Genomic DNA, 11915 nt, shown 5'->3' with positions numbered 1-11915 from the left:
TAAATTAATCTTGTCCCATTTGCCAGTATTTGCCCCATATCTTTTTAGATCCTTCTTATTCATATACCCATCCAGATGCCTTTTAAATGTTGTAATTGTACCAGCCTCCACCACTTCCTCTGGCAGCTCATTCCATACACACACTACCCTGTGTGAAAAGTTGCCCCTTAGGTCCCTTATAAATCTTGCCCCCTCTCACCTTAAACCTATGCCCCCTAGTTTTGCACTCCCCTATCCTGGGGGAATAGGCCTATCTATGCACCTCATGATTTTGCAAACTTCCATAAGGTCATCCCTCAGTCTCCAACACTCCAGGGAAAATAGCACCAGCCTATTCAACCTCTCCCTACAGCTCAACCCTGGCAACATCCTTGTAAACCCTTTCAAGTGTAAGAGCATCTTTCCTATAGGAGGGACCACTGAATCTCTCATCCAGTCTGAATGATATCAACTGTGTAATCAGCTAATCTAATAATTCCAGTCAAATTTTTGTTCAAACACTGTCTCAACTATCTCTTCTTTCATTATAACTTGGAGGACAGTCATCACCTTTGGTGAAAAATCATTCCTGAACTTCAAAATTCACCTCCTCTGCAGAGCAGCAGGCCATTACTCGTTCAGTATTTCAGGTTAGATTTTAAAGTTACACTTAACTTATGGCTGAAAATTCCTGGGAGTGCAAAACAATAATGACTTGAAGCTATCAGGGTATATAGCAAATGAAGAAACCAAGTCTCTATCCTGATACACATCACGTATACTGTAAAACTGAAACCAGAACATTAGTGAAAAAGAAAACCCCTTTATTTTATCTTTAAAAATAAATCAAGTTTTGCACACACTCAACCATGATTCACCTGTCACTTCTGAGACAATACATTTGTTCCAGATACAAAAGAAATGCAAGTTTTTGCAAGGTATCATAAAAAATAAATTCTAAAAAAAACTGTCATAAACAGAAGTGAACATAAAACAGAAGTACATGAATCAAAAATTCACTTAGTTGAAAGAGGGTTCCGTTCATACTTCAGGACCTTCACCACCAGGAATAAGCTGGAAAGTATAAAGAATAATTAAATAACTAACTTAAGCAACCATTTGTCATAACATTCATTATTTATTGCAATAAATCAATTTCTGGAATATGGTAACAATGATACAAAGAATCTACATCACTGGGTTCACAGATGATTGATACTTTTGAGTGCCTACTTTGTACAATACATTTATTTTTGACCAAAATATCTCTCAACAAAACCAAAAAAAGTCTCATGAAGCAGAATGGACAAAGAGAAAAAAAGGGGCATTAAAGGGATTAAGGGCAAAGAAGAGAGACCTACACTATAACAGCATAGTTAAAAGAGAAGCCAAAGAGGTAGTGTACAATTAAATTGTACAAGCGTATAAATGGTAAAATATTTTACAGATACACAAGTATACAAGTCAAGACTGGAGTGAGTTAAGAAATGGGCTGGATGAAAAACGAAATCACAGATCATCTCAACAGTTGTCTAGCTTCAGTATTTATCAGCAGTTAGAGATACAAGTTAACAGGACAGCAGATAAGATTAGAATAAGGCAAGTTACATAACTACATTTAAAAACAAAAACGGAAAAATATTAACTAACCTAAACAAAGACAGGATGAAATTCCTAGTATGGACAGATTATATCCATGCATTTTTAAAATGAATCTAGAGAAGCAATACTAAATATTTTTAATAATTTATTAGAAATAGGTATAGTATCAGAACTGAAGGATAGCTAATGTTACATCTATATTTTAGGGATATAGGACATTTCCAGGCAGTTGAAAAAGAGAATCACTACTAAAGTATAAAACAAAAACACAACCATAAATAGTCTGTCTGGATTTCAAAAAGAGGAAGTTTTCTTGAGCAGTTTAATTTTAATGAGTTATCAGAAAGAGTGAACAAATTTGAGTGGATGCAATATATTAAAATTTTCAATAGCTCTTCAATAAAAGGTATCACAAAATAAGTCAGAGGATGTGGGTTTAAGGCAAAAGTAGCAGAATGGATAGTCAGCTAGCTAAAGGATAAAATTGAGAGAGGGGTATGGCTAGATATTCAAACCGCCAAAAAAATGGGAAGTAGGATCAAACTTTAATCAGTACTGGGTCCTCTTGATCACAATTTATGCAAATAATTGAGATTTTGCAATCAAAAACAATTGAAATTTCAGACGCCAAATTGTGTGCTGGGATACAATGTTGGCAAACAAATTTTAACACCATAACTGTGAGACATTACATTTTGATAAGGAAATATTTCACTTTGAAAATAAGAATCTAAATGGGGGAGGAAATAAAGAGGTCAAATACAGAAATCACAAAGTCGTGATGTAGATCGTTAAGGCCATTAAAGTACACAAGCAACAGGATTTATTTTTAAAAGATTGGAATTGCATACTACCAAAGTTAAAATATGTTGTGTTATGATGAGCTAACAGAATGCTCAAAATATGAAAAGTGTGTTTATAATTGTGGAAAATTCAAAACTAGATGCCACTTTGCAGTGCTAAACACTAAGGGGTATACTGAAGAATTTTATTTAAATACAACGTAGTGAGAACATGGATCCCCCTATAATGCACAGCACAGATGCACTTAAGGTCAAGCTGGTTGAACTGGCAATGGAGAAAGTAGAAAATATTATGCCAATGGATAGATATGAGAGAAAAGGTGGGTGGCAGTATTTGCAGAGCAAACACCACCACGGAGCATAAATGGCAAAATATTTTACAGATACGTAAATATGAAAGTCATAACTGGAAAACAATTGAGAAATGGGCAAGCTAGACCAAATAACATTTCTGTACTGTAGAAACTATACAATTGTACATTGTCAGATGATAATTCGGTGTGCTTATCACCAAAATAACTTGAAAATCTAAATTATATTAATTTAAACCACATTTACTCAACAACAAATGGATCCTGAAAATGTGTCAATACTGTTCCCTCAAACTGTCTGCTCCATTTTGAGCACAAAACTGTAAAAATTAGAAGTGATGTGGAGGTGTCAGTGTTGGACTGGGGCAGACAAGGTCAAAAGTTACATGACACCAGGTTACAGCCCAATAGGTTTATTTGAAATCAAGTTTTCGGAGCGTTGCTCCTTTGTCAGGTGAAGTAGTAAAAATTAGAAGGATCTTGGAAAATTCATGCCAACTCTTCCTGCAATTAGTGCCAAAATGTAGATTCCACAACTTACCATCGTTATGTTGTTTCCATTCAATAGGATTTGGTCCAGTTTTGTGATTCTTCTGCCTTCTGGTGTGATCTCACTGTAGAGAAGCAAGGATGAGAAAAACTAATTAAACAGAAAAGGGTAAAATAAGGTGCAAGGCTTTATTAGTGTTGAACATTTGAAGGGATTTGATGATCTGCATGCCAATACTGGTATCATTTCATTGACACACAAACAAGCACTTTTCCCCATGACAGAATATACTATACACAAACTAGAAATTCTTAAAAAAAAACTTAAAACCCAGGCCATTGCCAAAACACAGCTGATAGTTGGAAAGTCAGAAGTTCCCGCAAACTGACAAAGCTTCCAAATACCAGTATTTCTGTATACCTGATAAAACCTGAAAGGGGCAGGGGGGAACAGCACTGAATCCCCAAAGATTCAAGTTGAATGTAGTCGTAATCAGAGCTGGATATTTATCATTGAATTGCTTCACTGAAAATCCAGTGGATACAACAAGTCATCTTGCAATATCCCTTAATTCAGACTCTTGGCCCAGTTTTTTACGTTCACCTTTCTTTAAAATAAAACTTTCGCTGAAGAGGCTTGCCTTTTTGAGAGGTGCGTCTGTATTTGGGATTAAGGCAATATAATCTTAATTCTGGTGTTAATCAGTGTTTGTTATCTGCATTAAGAGTAAATTGTGCACATAAAGGGAATATTTTGAGTTCATTAAAGGTGGATACTAGTACAAGGGACAAGCGACTGGTCACTTTAGTAATTGAATCAACAAACTTCTACTAATGTCATGACTGTTGGATTAGAAGGGCTTGATTATCAAGGCATTCTTCCTGTCAGTCATAAGAGAAGAACGCCATCAAAAAATCCAAAGCAATTTCACAGAACTGAAATTCCAAAGTCTGTGGGCAATCGACTCCAAATATTCAAAGATATGCCAGTCTCTTGGTCCAATTCTGTCATTGAAATTTAATAAAGAGAATCTGAATTAACATTCTTAACTTAATTCTGAATTTGGTTACAAGTTGACATGCACTAGGAGCTGAAAACTGTTAGCTAGCCTTACATATTAACAACTCTACACAGTACTAGGAAATATAAAAACTTACAATTCAGTAACATCTTCAAGCACCATGTCCAAGGACTGGAGTTAAGAAATGCATATTCTGCAGTAAACAGAAGTGAGTTTATTAACCCTTAGATTCCCAGCAAATCCTGGAAGCTCAGGGTAACAATAGTTTTCAGAATTTTACTGAACCCAATAAGAAAGCCGCTGAAATGTTAAATATAGCTACATAGGCAGAGGAAATTTTGCCACATCAGCTGATACCTCTACATACAATAAACTAAGCTGTGTGATGGCATACTCACTAGTCATTTGCACAACTGCACCAAACACAACTAAATTGAAGTTTTGAATTTTGAATGTTATTTTAGACCATACTTTTGTTTATTAACTTGATTTTTTTTTAAAAGAACTCTTTTTATCTGGATAAGAAACACCATCATTCACATCTGCAAACTGGAATAGACAGTCAATATTCTTCATTTTTGACACCCTAACCAATTTCCTATGATAACAAAGTGTAGAGCTGGATGAACACAGCAGGCCAAGCAGCATCAGAGGAGCAGGAAGGCTGACGTTTCCGGCCTAGACCCTTCTTCAGAAATGGGGGAGGAGAAGGGGGTTCTGAAATAAATAGGGAGAGAGGGGGAGGCGGATAGAAGATGGATAGAGGAGAAGATAGGTGGAGAGGAGACAGACAGGTCAAAGAGGTGGGGATGGAGCCAGTAAAGGTGAGTCTAGGTGGGGAGGTAGGGAGGAGATAGGTCAGTCCAGGGAGGACGGACAGGTCAAAGGGGCGGGATGAGGTTAGTAGGTAGGAGATGGGGGTGGGGCTTGAGGTGACAGGAGGGGATAGGTGGGAGGAAGGACAGGTTAGGGAGGCGGGGACGAGCTGGGCTGGTTTTGGGATGTGGTAGGGGGAGGGGAGATTTTGAAGCTTGTGAAGTCCACATTGATACCATTGGGCTGCAGGGTTCCCAAGCGGAGTAGGAGTTGCTGTTCCTGCAACCTTCGGGTAGCATTGGTGTGGCACTGCAGGAGGCCCAGGATGGACATGTCGTCTGCGGAATGGGAGGGGGAGTTGAAATGGTTCGCGACTGGAGGTGCAGTTGTTTAGTGCGAACCGAGCGTAGGTGTTCTGCAAAGCGGTCCCCGAGCCTCCGCTTGGTTTCCCCGATGTAGAGGAGGCCACAACGGGAACAGCGGATGCAGTATACCACATTAGCAGATGTGCAGGTGAACATTGGCTTGATGTAGAAAGTCTTTTTGGGGCCTGGGATGGGGGTGAGGGGGGAGGTGTAGGGGCAAGTGCAGCACTTCCTGCGGTTGCAGGGAAAAGTGCCGGGTGAGGTGGGGCTGGAGGGGAGTGTGGAGTGGACAAGGGAGTCACTGAGAGAGTGGTCAACTCCGGAAAGCAGATAAGGATGGGGAGGGAAAAATGTCTTTGGTGGTGGGGTCGGATTGCAGATGGCGGAAGTGTCGGAGGATGATGCGTTGGATCTGGAGGTTGGTGGGGTGGTACGTGAGGACGAGGGGGATTCTGTTTTCGTTGTTATTGCGGGGAGGGGGTGTGAGGGATGAGTTGCGGGAAATGCGGGAGACACGGTCGAGGGCGTTCTCGACCACTGAGGGAGGGAAGTTGCAGTCCTTGAAAAACGAGGACATCTGAGATGTACCTATTTCCTATGCAAACTAATAAAGTTGCCTCCTATTTCCTGTAGTTTATTTTGGTAAGCCTATTAAGTTGAATTTTTTTGAATGCCTTCTTAAATCTACTTAAGCAACATTCATCAATACTCCCTATGTTTGTTGCATATTTGATAAATTTAGTGAGATTTGTTAGATATGATCTTTCATACATTCATGTTGGCATTCTGATTAGCTCAATTGTCCAAACGGTCAGTAGGCCCCAAATAAGATTTTGCTATAGAAACAAAGCACTGGAGAAACTCAGCAAGTCTGGCAGCATATGTACAGACAGAAACAGTATTAATATGGAGTCTGACTCCTCCCTATAGCTGAAAAGGGCTGGAAAATTGTGTTTTTTTTTAAAACTGCTAAGGACAGAGGAATAAGTGGGAAAAGTTGTAAGAATGTTCAGAGCCCGTTGCTGGCTGGGCAGCATTTATTGCCCATCCCTAATTACCCAGAGGGCAATTAAGAGGCAACCACATTGCTGTGGGTCTGGAGTCACATGTAGGCCAGACCAGGTAAAGATGGCAACTTCCTTCCCTGAAGGACATTAGTGAGTACAGGATTACAAGATGCTAACGGTGGTGATTAGAAGATAGAGATCTAAAAAGGGTGCGAATGAAGTTATGAAAAGGAGAAAATAGCTCCAGCTCTGCTGAGGGTAAAGTCAATAATATACACAGCTGTATGTATGTGCATGTGAGGGCCAGGGCTGGATGATGCAAGGACACAGTTGTCATGCTCGAAAGTTGCAGAGTTCAATCAGGAACAAGATTTTGGTGACATCTTCACAAGGATGTTCGATTAATAGTCCGTGACTTCCCATTTGCTCTCCTACTGTTGCTAAATAACGCAGCAACATTGGAATACTAGCTTTAAAAAGTTGATTATACACTAAACAATGACATATTTTAAATAGAATGAGAAATGTCTAAAAGTTTTGTGCAGTATAGTTGGAAATAAAATATGCCTGACCTAGTTGGTAAATAAGGTTGCATACAAGTGGTTCAAAATTTGAAAAGTACAGGATTACAAAATGGAAAGCACCAGACACCCAATGATACTATTTATTTTTAGGAGTAAGGGAAATCTCTAAATCCAGAAGAGGTATGCAGAGGTCAGGTTGAGGCCTTCTGAAGGAGATTCTCTACTAATATTAATAATACAATTGGTATACTTCTCAGCAAAATGATAGCATCACAAAACTCTCAGTGTCAACAGCTGAGTAGCAACCATCTACCCTCATACCACTTTCAAGGACTCAGTATGTTCCCTATAGGTAACAACATTTCTAGGCCAAAGCCAAGTACTTAAATGTTGAGGCTTTCTGATTTTATTGCCCCTTATGACTGAGAATTCCATACACCACCCTTTGAATGAAGAATTTTCCCCTTACATCCCCTCTAAGCTTACTACTGCTTAACCATTAATCTATGCCTCTGGTTAAGAGTATTTAACCAAGTGAAACACATTTGGTCCTCCTTAGCCCTATTTATTCAAAGAAAGCAATCCTAGCCCAACCAATAATGTCTCAAAATTATATTTATTCGGTCCAAGGAGGAACCAGACTAATCTCCTTTATGGCAGTGACCAGAATTGCACACAACTATGGCCCAACTAGTATTTGTACAATTCTAGCACAACAACCTTCCTCTTATATCTTATACTTTGCCTAACAGAAAACTTCCTACTTGACCAACTCATCTATATGTCAACAGATGTCTGAAGATGGCAGAGAATTGAGTGAGGGAGAGGAGGGATAAAATGGATTTTGAGGTGGGAAAGGAAAGAACGAAGAGAGAGACATGGGTTGAACAGGCAGAGGTGGGGAAGGGCTGATGGGAAAAGGTCGAGGTGGTGAGACAGCAGGCATGGATGGCAGTACAGAAGCAGAGGTCAGGGAAGAGGTAGCAGGAGTTGAATGGGGGCGGATGTGACCTAAGAGGTCTGGATGTTTAAAGAGTTGATGAAAGGGAGGTGATGGTGAGGTGGGTGGGTGAGTATTATTAGACAAGATTGCTCTATTCCCTTATACTTTTGAGCATCTATTTATTGTGCATTTCTTTGCCTTGTTAGTCTTTTCAAAACGCATTACTACCCCTCTGAATTCAACACCACTTGCTTTAGTAACTATTACTGTCAGTTAACTAAACTGGACACTTGAAGGGCTAAGTATGAATACAAATCCCAAAATCATGCATCAAGCAGGGCATTTTGTTGTAGAAAATGCCAAATAAAAGGATACTGACAAAATCATCAAAACCAAGAAGTGTTCCTACAATCTCCTTATCGTTTTTCATAACAATATGAATCCGTGAGCCAATGCATTTGTCCACCAACTCTGGAATAGAAGAAAAAAGTTAGATGTAGAATGTGAAGAGAGATTGAAACCATTGCAGTTAAATAAACAGCCCTTTGACAGCACCTTCTAAACCCTTGACATTTACCATCTAGAAGGGGCAGCAAATAAATAGGAACAGCACCACCTGCAGGATCCCCATCCAGTCACAGACCATACACACTTTGTACCCAAATAGCCTTGTCTTCACTATCACTGGGTCAAAATCATAGAACACCCTTCCTAACAGGACTCTGGGTGTACCTACACCACAATGATTGCAATAAGATAGCAGCTCAAAACCACCTGAAAGCAACTAGGGATCAGCAACAAATGCTGGCTTAGGGTGCCCTCTTGTGGTGCAGAGGCAGTTTCCCTACCCTTGAACCTGGAAGTCCCACCTGCTCCAGAAGTGTATGTTAACTGATTTATTTAGCCTATCTTTCTAATCACTTGCTTTCCTTAAAATGCTGGCTTAGCCACTGATGCCCACACCCAATGATTTTTTAAAAAAGATATGTTCACTAGAGTGCAAATTCTGTTTATCTATTCAGGTAGCTGAAGTCTCATCACATTTCCATTCAAATGATATCAAGTCTCAGCTAATATTCACTTCACCATCCCTTTCAAATTATTTAACATCCACATCTTTACTTTTAACTCTACCCACCCATTACTATCTCTTCCTTAACCTCTGTATCCCTCCCATCCTAACTGCCTGTCCCCTTTCTCTCCACCTCAGTCTTCTCCTCTCTCCTACACTTAATTCCCTCACGCCAAACCAAAGGTCCATCCATCATGTTCACCTTTCCTTCTACCACTTTGTCAATTCCTTGTCCCCAACACCCCCTTCCCGTCTCCCGCATCGCCTTACCATCCCCTTAGGCCATTCCTCCATATCCTTCCTCCCTTACTCCATCCCAGCTCAACTCTCTGCCTTTTCCTCATTAATTTGTCCTCTTCTCCCCGGTTCCTTCAGCCTGAATTTCCCATTCCATCCATTTCCCTTCGCCCTTCCACCCCGCTCGAGCTGCCCTCCTAGTTCGCGCTTTCTCCCGCCGCCAATTTCACCCAAGTATTTCTCCCCCCCAAACTCCCACCTCCCCCTAAGGCGTCAGACCGGAGTGTGTGGGGGGGGTGGTGGTAACCGGCTCCATGCGGGTTCTTACCTAGAGGTAACAGCTGGGACGGATTCGTTGCATTCAGCGCCATCTTGACCAAGAGCGCAGCAACTCCGCGCCTGCGCACCGCCCGAGCCAATCGGAGAGCGCGCGTCGGCCGGCGACCGTGCGTGATGACATCGGGGTGACGGAGCAGCCAATCAACGGCAGGTCCCGCGGTTGCCGCGGAAACCAGTCGATGAGGGCCGCGGGCCTGACGGAGAGAGGGGGACCGTGGAGACGGGCTCATCCCCTGACTGGCTGTGGATCATCTTTCACATCCTCCGTCTCTCGCCCCCGGGTTCGACGACCCCCGCCGCGTCTCACATTTAATTGCCCCCCCCCACCAGCCAGCAGCTGCTGCTGAACGCAACGGAAATACCTCAGCGGGCCTGCAGTTAACGTTTCAGCTTGAAGACCCGCTGCGAGAGTTTTCGAACGGGGCAGGACAATTAGGAGCAAACGGCTGGAATGGAAGGCAAGAGACCACAAGGTGCAGGGCTGGATGAACACAGCGGGCCAAGCAGCATCATAGGAGCAGAGAGGCCGACGTTGAGGCAGAAAGGATTCAGCGGGAACCGGGGTGGCGTAAAGGAGGAAAGCGAAAAGGACAGGTACAGACCAAAGACGTGTCAGTTTGAAAACTAGAATAATCTCTACTAGCCGCTGTTCGTGGAGGAAAAACCTGGGTCGTGCACTTTTGGAAATAAAAACAGAACGGGGGTGCTTTTGTTCAATGCTAACAGCTACAAATAACGGAGGTCCAGTGAAACCAGGTGTACAGGAGAAATCTTTCCTCTTAGAGGGGTCGCTAGCTAGGGGCATAGTTTTATGGAAAGGAGCAGCAAGTGTAGAGGGGATTTGAGGTTGTGGATATCTAGCACTCACTGCCTAAAACGGCGGTAGAGGAAGGAATCCTCAAGACATTGAGCTATTTAAATGGGAACTTGAAAGGCCGTAACATACGAGGCTTGGGACCAAGTGCTAGAAAATGGGAGGATAGATGAATGTTTGACCAGCACGGCACCATGGGCCCAAAGACTTGCTTTTGTGCTGTAAAGTTTTCATGACTCTTAAGTCCTGCTACAGTTATTCTAGACCCTACTTAAACCACCTGAAGTATCATGTGCTGGGCACTGCCCCTCAGGAATGATTTTGACCTTAAGAGGAAGTGTAGCATAGCTTTGCCACGATAATGCCTTGACTCCAAGTGTTAAATATTAGATTTTACAAACAAGGGTTGATTTTTATTTTGGAATTTAGATGCTTAAGGAGTGATTAGATTTAAGCTTTCAAGCTATTGAAAGGTAACAGATGTGATAGGAAGAAACAATTTCTGCTGGTGCAGAGTCTTGCATTAGAGAGTATTGTCCATATGTTAGACTATCCAGCACTTTACGTTGCATTCTGGTGTTGAGAATAAGGAAACACCATTTTAGAAGTTTACTGAGAAAGCTGTCCTCTGAGTGCAAAGGGCTCAATTCTTTGAATTGTCTTCCATCAGGTGAAACTAATGTTAAACCTCAATGTTATTTTTCTCAAAACATACCACACAGAATATTGATGTATAAGTCAACCTTTTAAGGCTTCCAAAAAGTTTGAAAGTTGGCGGTGACTTAAATGCTGAATATAAAATGTGAACAGCTGGTGTGAGCGTACATGTTTGCCATTTTGAAATGTGAAAAAAGTAAACATGCAAAATAAATGTCATTGTTTATTGAATAAATTAATTTTACAAGGATAGAGTTAAATAAAATAAACATAAAAGCTGTCAAGTCATTGTCTTTTGCAATGTAAAGAATTCACCAAATTAATTCACTTTGGCATCAAAGATCCCCCTCAAGATCAAATACGGCAATTTCGATTTCAGGTTTATCTATACACAACAAATCGTTTTACTTTTAACAGTTTTTTTAAAACAATCCAATTATCTGATGACAGTTGTACACCAATAACATCCCATTAATGATAATGCAGCTACAAAAAGATATATTTCCAATCTTTGTGAAAGTTATTCTGTTTTTATTGTATCCAGAAGTGCACTTACACACAACTGAACAGCTTTTTTCTCCCTGACGCCAAATAGCACTTTTTATCTATTAACTAGCACCAGTAAATCATGTGTTTCCACTTGAATACTATAATTTACTCATTAAGGTGCAAATCATCAAAGGTGAGGGAGAGCAGGAAGGGGATAAATTAAAATGGAGTTGGAAGGTGAGGTAAAATACTGATCCCCTTGCAATGCCTACCTCTTTCAGGCATAAAGAGTATTGGTGGACACCATGTGCTCCCTCTCCAAGGACATCCAGGCACGAATGTATCCACAAAGGAGGGGCATACAGTCAGCAGCTATCATCCCTCCATAGCCTGCTGCCTGGACCTGTTAATAGCTAACTTGGCCAGGCCCAGGAGCAGACCCACAA

The 11915-nt window shown here is 41.1% G+C and overlaps 1 protein-coding gene across 3 annotated transcripts; it reads right to left on the bottom strand.

The window, feature by feature from the left end:
- Positions 1–786: 786 nt before the first annotated feature.
- Positions 787–9655, bottom strand: lsm5 (LSM5 homolog, U6 small nuclear RNA and mRNA degradation associated). Of its 3 annotated transcripts, none has more exons than XM_048595791.1 (5): positions 9499–9630; positions 8237–8332; positions 4343–4370; positions 3237–3309; positions 787–1053 (listed from the first exon to the last, which is right to left on the bottom strand). In XM_048595791.1, exons 1-5 carry the CDS (start codon positions 9539–9541, stop codon positions 1021–1023), a joined length of 273 nt encoding a protein of 90 aa, XP_048451748.1. In that variant the 5' UTR covers positions 9542–9630; the 3' UTR covers positions 787–1020. The 3 variants fall into 3 exon arrangements, with proteins under 3 accessions (XP_048451748.1, XP_048451749.1, XP_048451750.1); XM_048595792.1 differs by having other exon boundaries at positions 4343–4355; XM_048595793.1 differs by lacking the exons at positions 787–1053; positions 3237–3309; positions 4343–4370 and adding an exon at positions 3316–3842 and having other exon boundaries at positions 9499–9655.
- Between the last annotated feature and the right edge of the window lie 2260 nt (positions 9656–11915).

Source organism: Rhincodon typus, chromosome 4 (genome assembly GCF_021869965.1).
Source record: "Rhincodon typus isolate 14 chromosome 4, sRhiTyp1.1, whole genome shotgun sequence".
Lineage (NCBI taxonomy): Eukaryota > Metazoa > Chordata > Chondrichthyes > Orectolobiformes > Rhincodontidae > Rhincodon > Rhincodon typus.
This window is presented reverse-complemented; position numbering and strand designations above follow the sequence as displayed.